The 17,370-nt window shown below is 37.9% G+C and overlaps 1 protein-coding gene across 2 annotated transcripts; it reads left to right on the top strand.

The window, feature by feature from the left end:
- The first annotated feature begins 832 nt into the window (after positions 1-832).
- Positions 833-16,791, top strand: zdhhc20b (zDHHC palmitoyltransferase 20b). 2 transcript variants are annotated; one of them, XM_079806630.1, is made up of 14 exons: positions 833-974; positions 1,544-1,570; positions 2,041-2,135; positions 3,026-3,146; positions 4,260-4,329; positions 4,480-4,512; positions 4,588-4,708; positions 6,277-6,312; positions 6,507-6,639; positions 7,491-7,617; positions 11,450-11,542; positions 11,645-11,760; positions 12,265-12,312; positions 14,635-16,791. In XM_079806630.1, exons 1-13 carry the CDS (start codon positions 857-859, stop codon positions 12,306-12,308), a joined length of 1,134 nt encoding a protein of 377 aa, XP_079662756.1. In that variant the 5' UTR covers positions 833-856; the 3' UTR covers positions 12,309-12,312; positions 14,635-16,791. The 2 variants fall into 2 exon arrangements, with proteins under 2 accessions (XP_079662756.1, XP_079662757.1); XM_079806631.1 differs by lacking the exon at positions 6,277-6,312 and having other exon boundaries at positions 839-974.
- The last annotated feature ends 579 nt before the right edge of the window (positions 16,792-17,370 follow it).

Raw genomic sequence — 17,370 nt, 5'->3', positions numbered from 1 at the left:
CAGTAGCCCGTCTGTTTGATCGGACCACATGGGCCAGCCTTGACTCCCCACATGCATCAATGAGCCTTGGCTGCCCATGACCCTAGGGACAGCTGTTGCCACTTCACCACTGTTCTTTCTTTTGACCACTTTTGATAGATACTGACCACTGCAGACTAGGAACCCACAATTTGCCAAAAAAAACGCTTGCTCATTTTTCCTGGTTCTAACACATCAACTTTGAGGACAAATTGTTCACTTGCTGCCTACAATATTCCAACCACTAACTTAACAGGTGCATTGATAAAGAGATAATCAGTGTTATTCACTTAATTCACTGTCATAATGTTATGCCTGATCGGTGTATATAAGATATATATGTAGTGTAAGTGTATCCATATCTTTATTTATTTTACTTGTATCATTTATTAAGTAGGTGTGCATGTAAAAAGGCAATGTTGTTCCAGCTTATGTTTTGAACTGCTCTGTCAGACTTGTTCTAGAGCTTAAATTCACCCATACACGCAAAACCATAATGTCCGTGTACCGTGTTAGACTGGCGAAATTTACGATTCCTGCTAAGAAATCAATCTTATATTCATGTAGTCGTGCACACGTTTGCTTGGTAACCTTCCCTGACTTCCAGAATATTAATAAGCGAACCATTTGCGACGGCTGCTTTTCAGCCAATCAGGTAGGTCTATTGGGTTAATGTAGTGCAACGTCATGAATATTCATGATCCAGTCTTTTTCCGTAGTACTGCAAAATAGGGGCGGTGCCAAGGCGAAGCCGAATCGGCGAGGTTTCTCGGTTGGTGGGGCACGGATCACATACATCCCTCCCTTTCCCGTCTTTTGTAGTCAAGGAAGAAGAAAGATGGCGCCTACACATGTACTGAGATGCTGCCAGAGGGGTCTAGCTTGGATACCGGTGATATTTATTGCCTTAGTTGTGTGCTGGTCGTATTATGCATACGTGGTGGAGCTGTGTATATGTAAGTGCGCTTTATTATTCATACCACAGGGGCATACGCCTACCGGAAGTCACTGAACTAATACCTGAATGAATGATTTGTTTACATGAACTGGCGTATTGGTTTCAATCTGGAAGCAAAACAACACGACTTGTGGTTTTAGAGCATATATACTGTGCGGTCTAACATTCGGTAGTGTTCCTAAGCTATTTGTTTAACTTACTGTTAATTTTAATGTAAATATTAGCCATACAACATTATATCAGTAAAAAAAAAAACATAAATAGTTATTCACCCGTCCCTGTTTATCCAGTGTCCAGACATCAGAAACCAGATTGTTGAGATTCCAACTGAAATAATAGCACAAATTGTATTTTCAATATGGAAAAGATGCTTATTGTAAGTTTATAAGCAGTCATGTTCAGAAGTCCCTGACGCAGAGTCAAGCCTCAAGTCTTCTGTCACATGTCCAAGTGAAGTATGTCCAAATCCATATTTCAACAATGTTCATAGAAGGAGAAGTGTGATAAGGCCATGAGTCACATCTGCTAAACCGTTTCTTTCTCTTTCTGTTTTTATGTTCTCTGCAGTTACTATTCCAAACAATGGTGAAAAATGTGAGTAAACCTTTTACCCAAGGACTAATGTACAATCATGTTGTTTCATCACTTTTAAAGGTGTTTATGACCTGTATATAATTCGGTTTCTTGTGCGTTAACTTAACCTCTCATAAGTATACATATAAATGTACATTTATGTATTTTTATCCAATCAGAATCAATTATTCCAAAGAGCCTCGTAAAAACTTCTTAAATTCACTCACCAAATAACCATTCAGTGTATTTTAGAGTTACAGATATTTGTATGCATGTTTATAAAGGGACAAAGTCACTTTGGCACAGTTGTCAGGCTATTAGGGCTTCATTCGGCTTGTGCTGACTGCATGCCCTCCAGCACAGTCAGACTGCATTACTAATCACAAACGCCTTTATAGTGACTGATTTATACTTAGACTGTTTCTGGCAGGCTTCTCTGCAGGCTCATGCAGTCTTGTTGTTAATCACTGTACACTCTCTGTTCCTTTCAGGCATCTACCTGGTGGTGTTTCACCTTTCATTCATCATGTTTGTATGGTCATACTGGAAAACCATCTTTACAAGACCAGCAAACCCTTCCAAAGAGGTACAGCAAGTATAAAACAAACAGTTGTGTGTTTGTTTTGGACATGTAGCCCATTATATTAATTATATTAAAGGGATAGTTCACCAAAAGATGAAAATTACCGCATGATTTACTCGCCCTCAAGCCATCCTAGGTGTGTATGACCTTCTTCTTTCAGGCGAATATAATCGTTATATTAAAAAATATCCTGGCTTTGCCACGCATTGAACCAGTGAATGACAGCCCAAATTTAAAGCCCCAATAGTGCATCCATCCATTATAAAAGTACTCCACACGGCTCTGGGGGGTTAATAAAGGCCTTCTGAAGCAAAGTGATGTGTTTTTGTAAGGAAAATATCCATATTCAAAACCAAACTTTTACAACTTTAACACTTACTCTACACCCAACGTCATATATCACGCCAATTACGCAGTTTCTGTAAGTTGAATACTGAAGACGGTCTGGTCGAAGCTAGATATTTTACTTTATAAAGCTTTAAATATGGATATGTTTCTTACACAAACCCATCGATTCTCTTCAGAAGGCCTTTATTAACCCCCCGGAGCCGTGTGGATTACTTTTATAATGGATGGATGCACTTTTTTGGGCTGCCATTCATTGTCATTATTATGCTTGGAAGAGCCAGGATATTTCTTAATATAACTCCGATTGTATTCGTCTTAATGAAGAATGTCATATACACCTAGGATGGCTTGAGGGTGAGTAAATCATGGGGTAATTTTCATTTTTGAGTGAACTATCCCTTTAACATCATTAACACATTCGGCCATTATGAATAAATGCACAAAATATTTGTATGCTTTTTATGTATCATTTTACAAACTATTGTTGTTCAAATGGAATGTGCTGCTGATTTGTCACACACTGAGCGTATTGTATTGTGTCTTAGTTCTGTCTACCGAAATCTGAGAAGGAACAGTATGAGAAGGAACAGCGTCCAGAAACTCAGCAGGAGATCCTGAAGAAAGTAGCCACCAGTCTTCCCCTCTACACCCGCACCGGGGCAGGAGGTTAGAGACTGACTTTATACCCTCAAACAAATTGAATATTGAACAAAATATGACCCACTAGCTTGAACCTCAAGGGCATGAAATGAATAGGTGTAGCCTACTTTCTCAACAGTGATTCACTTTAAACTATCTGCACAAACAGCCTGTTTAAGTTTTTAGTTTTGCTGGTAGTTTGTAGGCAGCCAAGATTACCACCCTAGTTATCGAGTCCTGTGTAAAATAATCAGTATGTTTACATTGATTAACTCTTTAAAGTTTTACCAGGATTTTTCTTTTCAGAATTTCTGTCAAATTAAGCGATCTTGTATAGACTTTACTCTAAAACATATTTGTTCACTGATTGGCTCTTTTGTTTAAATTTGCAATGAAAATAGCTTTTTATACTGATATGTCTCTAAAATAAATACATCTCCATATAGTGTCAGTTTTATATATTTTCTAGCTGTCCGTCAATCTGTCCATCTATCTGTCTGTCTGTCTATCCATCATCAATCCTTCCATTTATCCATTCATCTGTCCATCCATCAATCCTGCCATCCATCTATCCGTCCATCTATCCATCCATCTGTCTGTCTGTTATAACTGATTATGCTCACAGTTGAGGATTTACACTTATAAATTAGATAATTTCTGCAGAAATACAGTAAGAAACGCAAAAATACCAGAACCCAACATTTTTGCAATTATTATAATTTTATTGTAGTACTACTTTACAGCCACAAAAGATTGGTATGAATAACTTAATGAAGTGCCTATCCTCTACTTTCCCACATTTTTTTATCGTTTCCGGGGGTTGTTTGTTGGTTATTTGCTCACTCAAAGCCACTTTAAGACCATCTCTGGCTCAGTTCGGAGATCTAAAACCCCAAATCTTTTATTATTATTATTATTATTATTATTATTATTATTATTATTATCATCAATCTAATTAGTGGTGCTTGCTGAAATTTCATTATCTATTAATTATTATTTTGTTATTACCTATTTATTATTCTTGATTTATTATTACCTTAAGTATTAATTTATTGTTACCTTTTGTTGTTATCTGTTTTAACCTGAATTTTGCCATACAAAACATAGAAACTGGTATGTTTTTCCCCCCTCTTCTTGTAGCTATCCGGTACTGTGACCGCTGCCAGGTCATCAAGCCAGACAGATGTCATCATTGTTCTGCATGTGACATGTAAGTTACTGTAGTGTCTCATGGTCAGTTCTGATGGCACTTAGTTTCATTTCACTTTTAATTTCTGTCATTTTTAGTGACTTGATATACCATGTATTTTTTGGGTGGCCTTCACTCTTTCTTCTAAATGCTTGTTCTTGTTACTGACAGGTGTGTATTAAAGATGGATCATCACTGTCCGTGGTAAGTGGAATACAGGTGGTTGGCATTAAAATTGAATTTGTAGCTAACATCTCTCTTTCCCTCCATTATCCACAGGGTGAATAACTGTGTGGGTTTCTCCAACTACAAGTTCTTCATCCTGTTCCTGACCTACTCGCTTGTTTACTGCTTATTCATCGCAGCCTCTGTCCTCCAATACTTCATAAAGTTCTGGACAGTGAGTAGATCCCTCACCTTTCATCATACTCATTTGTGTACCGTTCTTCCTTGTATGTAAAAGTTTCCATTGTCATATTGTGTCATATGCAGGTCATCATGTGTTATACGTGTGAATAGATACGTGATCCCGGCGGTTTCCTGTCTGAATTTCCTCCATGTGCTAGTCATGCATCAGTTTATGTCCAATCTATTGGGTGACCAGACGTCCTGTTTTTTTCCCCGGGACAGTCCCATATTTCAGTTCTATTTGTGTCCTGATCTATTATGAAAAATCATGTTTGTCCCGTATCTTTCCTAAATTGTCTTTGCTAGTTGATCCTAAAAGCGAGAATAGCCTAATCAAAGTTAGCCAATCTAGTCATTTTGGAGAACAAAATTACCATCCATTCACAATTCATTATCGATTAACTTGCAGCTAGTGTACATTTCACAAGCATCTTCAAAAAGAGTTTATCAGGTTATTCTGCGTGGTAAGTTGTGAAAAAAGGACTCAATGTAGTATCGTGCAGAATGACACACACCAGAAACGCTCTTTCAGACAGTGCACAGTCCTGAATTTAGTTCTCTTTGAACTTTGCAGTTGTCAAAATGCCCATCATGTGGAATATCTCACTTAAACAGTCGATTATGGCTTAAGTGAACGTAAACGGAAATGTGTCAGTATAGTAGATCCTAGCATTTGGTCTTAAAGTGACAGCAGCCTAAAATGCCTGTGTCATTAATGTTTATTAAACAACAAAATATTATAAATATATGAATGCATGTTTAATAAACCTATACTGTACCTGAAAAACGTAGTTTATTTAATTTGTATCTCTATTGTATTTGTCCTATTGTTTGTAATTGCTTTGTCCATCCCGTCCCATATTCCACCCTGAGAAATCTGGTCACCCTACCAATCTACCCACCTTGTCCACTCGGTCACCCTCCCTCATACTACCGTTGTGCTGTTCTTTCCATTTCTGTCTTTTCCTGTCCTGTCCTTTCCATTCCGTTTGTTTAACTTACACTACACAGTTCAAAAGTCAGTACAATAATAATAAAAAAGAAATCAATACTTTTATTTTGCAAAAATGCATTCAATTGAACAAAAGTTATGTTTATAATGATACAAAAGATTTCTATTTCAAATAAATGCTGTTCTTTTGAACTTTATATTCATCAAAATCCTAAAATAACTAAAGAAAATGATACAAATTATGATACAAGAAATGTTTCTTGAGCAGCAAATCAACATATTAGAATGATTTCTGAAAGATCATGTGACTGAAGTTAAATTCTGCTTTGCCATCACAGGAATAGCTTACATTTTAAAATAGATTTAAAATAGAAAACAGATATAATATTTCACAATATTACTGTATTCAAATAAATGCAGCCTTGGTGAGCATAAGAGACTTCTTTCAAAAACGTTTCTTTCAAAAATCCATACTTTTGAACGGTAATAGTGTATATGTTTCCATAAGCACTTGTTTGCTGCTTTAATGCCTTCTCGCCTGCGTCTCAGCTTTTGCTCTCCCGCTGTGCTCTTCCTGTGTCTAACAGTCTGTCTCTGTTTGCACTAAGCTTTGCCGGAGGAAATCGGCAGAGAATTGTCCAAAGGTAATCCCTCACGGTGTTTAGTAAACGTGTCGGTGTTAGCGCATTGAGTTACATTGACTGTTTTTTTTTGTCGTTTTAACCCTGTGACCCTAACGTACCCATCAGGTTGTGTCGGAGTGACATGTTGCCCATGTCTTGCTCGTTGTTGATCTTTGTCTCACAGCTCTCCTTTCTCTCTCTCCCCCCTCTCTCAGAGTGACCTGCCAGAGTCTCACGCCAAATTCCATGTCTTGTTTCTCTTTTTTGTGGCGGCCATGTTCTGCATCAGCATTCTTTCACTCTTCACTTACCACTTGTGGCTTGTGGGAAAAAACAGGTCTACCATAGGTAACACACCTGACCATACTCACTTCTCTGTATCTTTGTCTACATTTACTGTATAAATAAATTCATGTTTCTAACAAAGCTGTCATGCCTGTAGACAACTTGCTCACTAAAGTTACCATAGCAACAACAGTAGGCCTGCTGTGCCCAAGCAAAACCTTGTTCAGTTTTATTTTGGTAAACTGATCATTCAACTCCCCATGTGTTGACCAAATCAATCAAGCAGTCTTTGAAGCAATTTCCTGCTTGTTTTCCCATCAGTCCCTGTAATTTAGTTTGAAAACGCATTAATCCACTTAGTCAGCTTCAGTCACAAGAGCTCAATGATTTGTCATGCATTTATTCTACGTCCAAAAGTTTGGAATCGTTAAGATTTTTAAAATGTTTTTGAAAGAAGTATCTTATGCTCACAAAGGCTACATTTATTTGATCAAAAATACAGTAAAAGAGGTAGTAATATTGTGAAATATTATTACAATTTAAAATAACTGATTTCTATTTTTTTTAAATGTAATTTATTCCTGTGATGGCAAAGCTGAATTTTCAGCATCATGACTCCAGTCTTCAGTGTCACATGATCCATCAGAAATCATTCTAATACGCTGATTTGGTTCTTATTATGTTATTATTTTCAGCGTTGAAAACAGTTGTGCTGTTTAATTTTTTTGTGAAAACTGAAGAAAAAAAAATGGATTCTTTTGATATATTAAAAGTTTTAATGTAAAGAAAACATCTTTTGTAGCATTTTACTGTAGCATTTAAATTTGGATCAATTTAATGCATCCATAAATCTTACCGACCCAAAACTTTTAAACTGCATTTTAACCCTCTTCTGGATTGTTCTTTATGTTCAGAAGCGTTCAGAGCCCCGGTCTTCCGAAACGGCCCTGATAAAAGTGGATTTTCCCTGGGCTTCAGCAAGAACATTGCTCAGGTGTTTGGGGACCAGAAGAAGTACTGGCTACTTCCTGTCTTTACCAGGTGAATTTGAATATTAATGTTTGTATTATTTCTGCTTGCTAAGGCAATATTTTGGCTCATACTTAGAAATCATGGTTCTGAAAACAACCCTAAGTATTACATTTAGGTGCATTTTGTTTTTCTTTTACAAAACGTCCTGGTAACCACACCCTAGCGTTTAAATGTTTGGGGTTAGTAAGAATTGTTTTTTCTTTTGAAAGTACATTTATTCAGCAAGCACAGATTAAATTGATCTAAAATGACAGTAAAGAAATTTAAAATGTTACATTTCTATTTCAAGTAGGGGTTGCACAGACTAGTTGACTTTAATGCTCTGCCATGATGCTTTAAAGTCCCCCTGTAGTCAATAATTGTATCCCTGAAAACTCATATAAGATCAACAAAATGCCTGAAATGCCTTAATTCATGCCTTAAAATAGCTTGAATGTAACTCTACACCCTTGCTTCAGTTAGTATACGCGGAGTCATGAGTATGCAATGAGCCCCGCCTCCACTCACTCAAACAGGCTTGTCTACAAGTCGATGTATCAGAATGGTAATGCGTTTTATGTATCGCTCTCTACAGCGTCAGACACATAACGGTAATTAATATGATTAGCCTCTGGCTTTATTACATTATCAAACAGCTACTAATGTGTTGCTAATGTTACACAAACCATGTTCCCGTTCGCCACCCCAGTCAGACAGCTGCCTTCGAAAAATCTTAAAGTCTTAAAACATATTAAAAACACCACATAGACATATAAACAACATTACTAAAAACATTGTTTTTTGCCACAGGGGGTCTTTAAGCCATACGTCGACTAGTCGCTGGTCATGGCCTATAGAGGGCGCAACAGGATAAGGAATCTTTGAAGTCCACTTTTATGCTCCATTACCAAAAGTTAAAATGACAAATAAATGCATACTCCAAGAGCGCTCCACAATATATGTTACATGTAAAGCCAAATTTATACTTCTGTGTCGAGTGTACCCTGAAGCTACATCGTAGGCTGTGTGTAGCATGCGTAGCCTACGGTGTAACCTGATGTGTACCTCTCCAAAAATGTAACGCATCAATTCTGTGCAGACAGCAAGCGATGTGTTTGGTCTGCCAGAACCCCTCCCTCAGGGGTTATTATGCTCCCTCTGCATGTATAATTGCACGTTGATGCGGAAAACGACGCAGAAGTATAAATGAAAATTGACGCGTAGCCCACGGCGTAGAGGCTACGCCACAAGTCAGACGCAGAAGTATAAATAAGCAGTTTGCTGAAGTTAATCGATATTCTCTAACTAACTAATGCACTGCTGCATTAGTAACGCAAACATACAAAAAGTAACTCGCACATCACGTGCAAAGAACGCGCACATAGAAACATTCAGTTGCGCGAAAATTTATTGTCAACACTGGTCTGTGATTTATCAATAAAATAGCTTAGAAACTGAAAAGTTCTAGCATATATTTCTTAGTAACTAAATGGCTTCACTTTTAGTATAGAGACACTACCAGGTAAAATTAATTCACATGCAATTGCTCTCTCACTAATGCATTCATAAAATGTAATCTTTACTGTGCTACTTTATCTATCAAAAGAACTGATAAAAATCAGCTGTTACAGAGCAATAGCGCTGTGTCATATACCATAGCTGTACACAAGGAAACCCGTGTTCAAGTCTCAGCTCAAGGTTCAGGCTTATTTGTTCATTAATGATGTCATAAGCGACTATTCGACATACAACCCCAAATCAGAAAAGGTTGGGACAGTATGGAAAACGCAAATAAATAAAAAAAGAAGTGATTTCTAAATTTACTTTGACTTGTATTTCATTGCAGACAATATGAACACAAAATATTTCATGTTTTGTCTGGTCAACTTCATGTCATTTGTAAATATGCATCCTTTCCTGTCATTCAGACCTGCAACACATTTCAAAAAAAGTTGGGACAGGAGCAATTTAGGGCTAGTAATGAGGTAAAATGGTTAAATAATGATGTGATTTGAAACAGGTGATGTCAACAGGTGATTGTAATTATGATTTGGTACAAAAGCAGCATCCAAGAAAGGTCTAATCCTTTAGGAGCAAAGATGGGCCGAGGATCGCCAGTTTGCCAACAAATACGTGAGAAAATGATTGAAATGTTTAAAAACAATGTTCCTCAAAGAAAGATAGGAAGAGATTTGGATATTTCACATTCAACAGTGCATAACATAATTAAAAGATTCAAGGAATCTGGAGGAATTTCAGTGCGTAAAGGACAAGGGTGCAAGCCTAAGCTGAACAACCGTGATCTGCCGTGCGGCACTGCATCAAGAATCGTCATTCATCTATAAGCGATATCACCACATGGGCTCAGGACTACTTTGGCAAACCTTTGTCAAGTACCACAATGCGTAGTTACATCCACAAATGCCAGTTAAAACTGTACTGTGCCAAAAGGAAGCCCTATGTTAACAGTGTCCAGAAGCGCCATCGACTTCTCTGGGCTCGGAGGCATCTGGGATGGACCATCACACAGTGGAAACGTGTACTGTGGTCAGATGAATCAGTATTTGAGGTATTTTTTGGGAGAAATGGACGCCGTGTGCTCCGGACCAAAGAAGAAAAGGATCATCCAGACTGTTACCAGCAACAAGTCCAAAAGCCAGGGTTTGTCATGGTATGGGGTTGTGTCAGTGCCCTTGGCAAAGGTAACTTGCACTTCTGTGATGGCACCATTAATGCTGAAAAGTACATAGAGATTTTGGAGCATAATATGCTGCCTTCAAGAAGACATCTTTTCCAGGGACGTCCATGCATATTTCAACAAGACAATGCAAAACCACATTCTGCACACATTACAAAGTCCTGGCTGCGGAGGAAGAGGGTACGGGTACTTGACTGGCCTGCCTGCAGTCCCGACCTGTCTCCAATAGAGAATGTGTGGCGAATTTTGAAGCGCAAAATGCGACAATGAAGACCCCGTACTGTTGCCCACCTTAAGACTTGTTTGCAGGAAGAATGGGACAAAATTACACCTGAAACACTTCATCACTTGGTGTCTTCAGTCCCTAAACGTCTTTTAAGTGTTGTGAAAAGGAATGGCAACATTACAAAGTGGTAAATGCTTTACTGTCCCAACTTTTTTTTAAATGTGTTGCAGGTCTGAATGACAGGAAAGGATGCATATTTACAAATGACATGAAGTTGACCAGACAAAACATGAAATATTTTGTGTTCATATTGTCTGCAATGAAATACAAGTCAAAGTAAATTTAGAAATCACTTCTTTTTTTTTTTTGCGTTTTCCATACTGTCCCAACTTTTTCTGATTTGGGGTTGTAGACTCTGCTTTAGTCACAAAGTCATTCAACCCCTAATTTCAAGTAAATGCTGTTCTTTTGAACCTTCTTTTCATCAGTGCATCCTGAATAAAATATGCATCACGGTGTCCATAAAAATTAAGCAGAGCAGCTGTTTTGAACATTGATAATAATTTTTTTTTTTTTGAGCACCAAATCAGCATATTAGAATGTTTTCTAAAGGATCATGTGACACTGAAGACTGGAGTAATGCTGCTGAGAATGAATTTCATTTTAAAATGTATTCAAATAGAAATAGTTATGCCATAATATTTCACATTTTACTGCTGCCCTGTTGAGCATAAGAGTCTTCTTTCAAAAACCTTCTTACAAACCACAGACTTTTAAATAGTATTCTGAATCGTAGTTCTGCATGGTCAAACCCCACACTGTCCTCCAAAAATCTAGTTCAATATTGTAATATTTGACTTTTATAAAATTAGATTTGATAGAATTAGATAAAGCATGTATAAAAGATGCATTTAAATATAGTTTTTTTTCTGTTATAGTCAAGGAGATGGATTTTCTTTTCCTACACGGTTGGTCACTGTTGATCCCGAGCAGCCCATTGAATGTCCCCAGCCTGGCGGGTTGGATAAAGGGTGAGGTGCAGTTTTATCTCTCATCATTTGAGTAGCAGTGTTTGTGGAAAACCAACCAAAAAAAGATGAATAGCAGTAACTCTGTGTTGTTCATTCCTACAGTGCTGTAGAAGGATCGGCTGAGCAAACCAGCCCTCTCAGTGAATCCCAAAACCGTCTGCTAGGCAACGATTACCACAGTGAAGAAGATCACAAAGAGCCAGACATCCTAAAGTCCGGTACGTTTCATATTTTGCTCCATTCTAGCTGGCCTAAGTGGAACATTTTTTGAGAATAACCAAAGGCTTCATATATAGGAAGACGGTGCACTCCGATTACTTCTGAATGGGAGTAAGTGTAAGCCCCACCTTCTAAATGAAAGAGCCAATCGTTGATTAGTTGATTATTTTGTGTCACTGCAGCTCTGGTTGCTATAGAAACAGGCAGCGTTCTGAGACACATCTAGGACTGCGCATGTGCGTTAGCTTTGTCCAGGCTGAAAAATGCATTTTTTTGTTGTTGTCATGATTTGAGCATTTCTCAACAAAATTTGAGACAATTGTTGTCAAAATTCATTGGTGATTTCAAATATGAAATGTAACCGTAAGCTTGGCGAACAGTTTTGGAGAATTTAATGTTTCCCCATTCAAAGAGATAGGAGCTGCACTTGCATGCCCGAGAGGCGTTTCAAAGATGAAATTACTTTTGAATAAATTTGGAATAACCTTCATCTTGCCTTTCAGATGAAAGTGAGGCTGTCACTATCTCCATTGAGAGCGAGTCATAGCCAGGTAAGGTTATTTCATACTAAGCATGGTTTGTATATGTAATATATGCAATATACACTACAGTTTAAACGTTAAGTGGCCCACTCAAACCAAAGACGATAAAAATAAAGATATAGTTCTAAAAAAATTTTAGTCCACACCAGAACTATAGGGATAACAGCACAGAGAAACAATATCGTTGGAATCACTTTCAGAACGTTTTTATTTAGCTGAGGAATAATTAAAAAAACAATCAGAATCCATTTTAAGAGCTTGAACATTTAAAGGTGCAATGTGTAAATTTTAGCGGCATCTAGTGGTGAGGTTGCAAATTGCAACCGCTCACCCCTACCTTTCGAAACACATAGAGAAGCTACAGTGGTCGACACAGAACAAAGATGTCGTCATCTGAGAGCGCAGGGAGTGACTAGCGCTCTGTAGTGCAGTTTGACCATTCAGGGCTACTGTAGAAACATGATGCAGCAAAATGGCGATTTCACTGTAATGCTGCTTTCACACCAAACGCGAATAGAGCGTCAAAATCGCGTCTACCGCGTCTAGTCGGACGATTGAACATTTTGAATCCATTCGCGAGTCTAATTCATATAAATTGAGCGTTTGAAGCCAAATAGACGTGCGTTCAAGGCGCTCCAGGAGAAGTCATAAAACACCACTCTGCCCCTTTTCATTTTCATAAAAAATTTGTGGTGGGCCGGTATCGGCGTTAACGTGAGACTCTTATCGGGCGATAAAAAAAAATATCGCTGTTAATCTATTCTCAAAATTGGGTTGGGAGCTGGGTCTATACTACGCAAGCTATGATGACTTTCACCTTGATATTTTAGCGCGGATGTATACCTAGCCAAGTTGCACTGTAGGGGGCGAGAGAACGAGTCTTCGAACCTGTGTGTATGCCTACTAGTGTTGTCAAAAATATTGATATTTTCGATATGTATCGATACTGAAATATCTGAAACGATACTAATTTTCTACAGTAACGATATCAGCTGCGCTCTCCGACCGACAGCGAGTTGACACGCACCCGCCTCATTCAGTCCGGTTAACCCTCTGAACATGGCGAACGGGTGTCCTACTGGATTTTTCCTCATGACAGTGAGTTAGTATTGGTGTGACCGGTCTGAATTTCGCGCGGGGTTGCACATAACGTTAATTCTACTAATTCCCGTAGATTCCGTGCTCGCATCTGAAGTGCACACACGCATACCGTAATGAAGTCACCTCTGACATACAAAAAGTGCAAAAATTAGCTCCTTTTTCCAGCTTATTAATGGTCAAATACACTCAAAAATGTCTCAATGCCCATCTTGGTGAGTTTTAACGTAAACACATGCGTGTTTGGGATCCATGCGTGCGTCAGGTCTTAAAGGGATTAAAGGGATATTATTCAAACAACAAAAAGACAAACGATCACTTACGAGCACACATATTCTGAATGCCTTCGAACTGGACGCGCGGATGAGGCGGAATCGCGTCCATCGCACCGCGCGAAACGCGTCTATCGCACCGCAGGACCTCCAGACGCGCGCCAACGCGCCTTTCCATTGACTTAACATGGAAATCACTCGCGCCAGACACTCTATTCGCGTTCGGTGTGAACGCAGCATAAGGGGACCAGCGGTGTGTGTAGATAGAAATGGCTCATTCTAAGGTAATAAAAACATAACAGTTCATTATGTAAGGTCTTTATACACCATAGTTATGTATATTATATTGAACATTTCTGTCAATAGATCCTCATAAATATTACACACTGCACCTTTAAAGCAACAGATAACAAAACTGCGATGCGCGCTTAGAATTAACAGTATGTCATGTCTGCTGGTGTGGATGCTAATATAGTTGTCGTTATAGTTATTGTTCTTGGTGTGAATGAGCCTTCAGTAAGATTTTTTTTAAAGAAATTAATACTTTTGTTCAACAAGGATGCATCAAATTGATCAAAAGTAACAGTAAAGATTTATAATTGTATTCAACTTTCTATTTATAAGAGAATCCTCAACAAAAATGTATCACAGTTTAGGCAAAAATATTAATCACCATAATCACCACCAACTGTTTTCGACATTGATAATAATAATTAGAAATATGTCTTGAGCAGCAAATCAGCATATTAGAATGATTTCTGAAGGATCATGTGACACTGAAGACTGGAGTAATGATACTGAAAATTCAGCTTTGCCATCACAGGGATAAATTACATTTGAAAATATATTACAATATACAACAGTTTTACACAATATTAGGGTTTTCCTGTATTTTTCATCAAACAAATGTACCCTTGGTGAGCATACGTTACGACCTTTCTGATGTAATTTCCTTCCCTAGGACTGAAGCTGGTGAGGGGTGAGTCCTCAGTGGTCTCGTGCCTTTGACTCCCAGTACTGTTGAGGAGAATCACAGCCATCTAAGCTGATGCCTTAAACAGCTCTTTTTCTCTGAAAACACTTTCCATTGCCCATCGCTTACAGAGCATCCCAAATCTGTGCTGTACATCACGTCTATAAAATGACTCCCAGTCCCCGTTCATCTACAGTAGCTGCACTCTTTTAACAAAGATTTGCACGCATGTCTTTTCACATCCATCGTTTTTTTGCACAGCAAACTGTTTTGTTGCTCAGGCCTGCACAGACCCCACAAGACATGCAGATTTCACTTGCATGTCAATTGATACAGGCGGTACCAATTTTTGAAACTGTTCCCCAAGTGTTTACCAGGAAATGCAGCACATCTGGTACCAACTGCTATTTACGTGAGGGGAAGAATTTCTTTTTTTTTTCTGGATCTGTACCAAGTGAACGTTCTGACATCTGGAAATCCTGCGTGCCACAGTGTGTCGTCGGCTTCAGAATAAATGGACATGATGGTCATTCTTTCTTTTTTTGGAATATTATACTTTTTTTTTTAGACTTCATTGACATTCTTCTAAGATATAAACACACGTGTTCACAAAGTGCAACAGAGTGTGACCAGGCAGAGGACGCCTGCAAAAGACCCTTCTTGTGTATTCTTAAGCTGCTTGTATGGTGACTTTTATTATTTTTTGTCAGTCTTGAGATGATTCTGGTGTGAAATGTTGTGCACACTTTACGTATGCCAAATAAAGGGCTTAATACCAGAGCTCTGAACTCTACAGGAGTGTTTACAAAATGTCAGTAATACCTCTCTGCTCTTGCAGTGTAGCCAGTGTCACTTTGGAAACCAAATGAAAATCTTTATAGGTTCCTCCTGCAGTATCAGAACTGGCCAGCAGGCGGCATTAAGGTCAATGGTCTTTGGTATTGTATCACCAGATTTTTTTCCCTTCTCAATCCCCCCCATATATTTTATACATACCCATTGTGAATAGCTCTTCTTTAGATTCAAAATGCATATTTTTTCTAGCCATTTTTTTTGCAAAGTGGTAAAAGTGTTCTTTTTGTGTATTTATATGTGTCGCAAGTTAGCGTTTGTTAACTTTGGTCCAGCGTGGAATAATATTTGTGCCCGTCAGCCGTGACTGTAGCGTGAGCTAACGTGGAACTGATGTGTGGAAATCAAGATGTGTTGATGTATCGCAGTGGTTGCTTCGTTTGTGTTCTGACGTATCTAAAGAAATTACAAATCAAGACATTCGTGCAAACGCGCATTTAGAGTGCCACTGTTCTGTGGTGTTTGTTGTAAATGAGGGTGAAAACAAGTAAATAAACCAGTAAAAAGAGACCAAATATCTCCATACAGAAAAACAAAGCAGTCAGTCATGAATGTTGATAGACAGATGGTCTTCTTTATTTACACGCCCACAGCATTTATGGAGAAGCGTACTGTCTCAAATCTGACCGTGAATGGCTTTTAAGTATTACCAGATGAGGGTTTTTGTTTTTTAAGATATCTTTGACAGTTTATGCGCTGAAAAAATCTTCTGTTTGTCATCACTTTTACCATCAGTGGCCACACATGGAAGATTGCAACTAGTAATGTTTTACGTGAACTGGTGTAGCTGTTTTGTGGTGTTAAGGAATGCATAGTGGTACAGAATGGTTTAGAGATTGAATTTGTCTTTCAAACAGCTTTCTTATAGGTATGAATTACACAGCCTTGATGAAATTAAAAAATGTTTTTTTTTGTATGGTGTATCACAGTTCTGTTTCAAAGCATGGCCCTAAAACCATTTTTTCTTATTTACAGCAAAACATGTATTATTGTATTTTATTACATTTTATATACTTTATCAATAAGCAAAAGGTAAACATGAAGCCATAATGAAATTAATATAGAATATTTGTTGGTGTCTTTGTACCATTTTCTTTATTTCTTGAAGCATGCATGACAAACAACAGCTACATATTTGATCTACTTATGTGAAAGTATGGATTACATGTTTTAAAATGGTGCATATGGTGCGGATAATGTAAAAAGAAATACATATTTTTTAATTTTAACATGGATATTTTGTGAACGAAGTACATGCTTATATGTAACAAGTACCAATAAATGTCAGTTTTTAAAAAAACAAAACTGGTTGTGTTTCTGCAGCATTTATACTGTATATGTTTGACTTATGAAGTCCAAAAATGTCCTCACTAATATAGTGAAAACTGTTGAACACTGACTAGTGAGCTGGACCTCGCTAGTTAAAAAGATTGGCCAAATCATGGTTCTATATAAATACTGTTTTACACACTGGTTTATGCTAGTTATGTTTAGGGGGTGTGAATCTGTTTAGGCCAAAGAAAATGTCATTAATCTGATAGAAAAACAATGTAAGTATATGAGATGTCTTCATTAATATAGTCAGACGTATAAGGACCAGTTTTGAATTTTAGACCATCTGAGCAAGGACAAAGAGAGTAAACTGAGGATATTTAGACCAGTCCTCACTTTCTGAGAACCATTTTAAAGGGTCAAGACTTGGTTTTAGGGGTAAGGTTAAGGCTAGGTTTATGGTTACGGTTCGGGTAAGAAGCTATTATACCAATGCATGTCCTCACAAAGATAGATGTAAGAATCAGTGTGTGTGTCTGTGTGTTTGCAGGTTTCAAGGGCTGTTCTTTACCCTGAACTCTGTCCAGCTCATTAGCACTG

The sequence above is a fragment of the Gobio gobio genome (assembly GCF_949357685.1).
Source record: "Gobio gobio genome assembly, chromosome: 23".
NCBI lineage: Eukaryota > Metazoa > Chordata > Actinopteri > Cypriniformes > Gobionidae > Gobio > Gobio gobio.
This window is presented reverse-complemented; position numbering and strand designations above follow the sequence as displayed.

Coding starts and splice junctions, on each gene's coding strand:
- zdhhc20b (XM_079806630.1), top strand. CDS start 857: ATGGCGCCTACACATGTACTGAGATGCTGCCAGAGGGGTCTAGCTTGG. Junction 2,136..3,025: donor CAGCAAACCCTTCCAAAGAG/GTACAGCAAGTA, acceptor ATTGTGTCTTAG/TTCTGTCTACCGAAATCTGA. Junction 4,513..4,587: donor ATGGATCATCACTGTCCGTG/GTAAGTGGAATA, acceptor CATTATCCACAG/GGTGAATAACTGTGTGGGTT.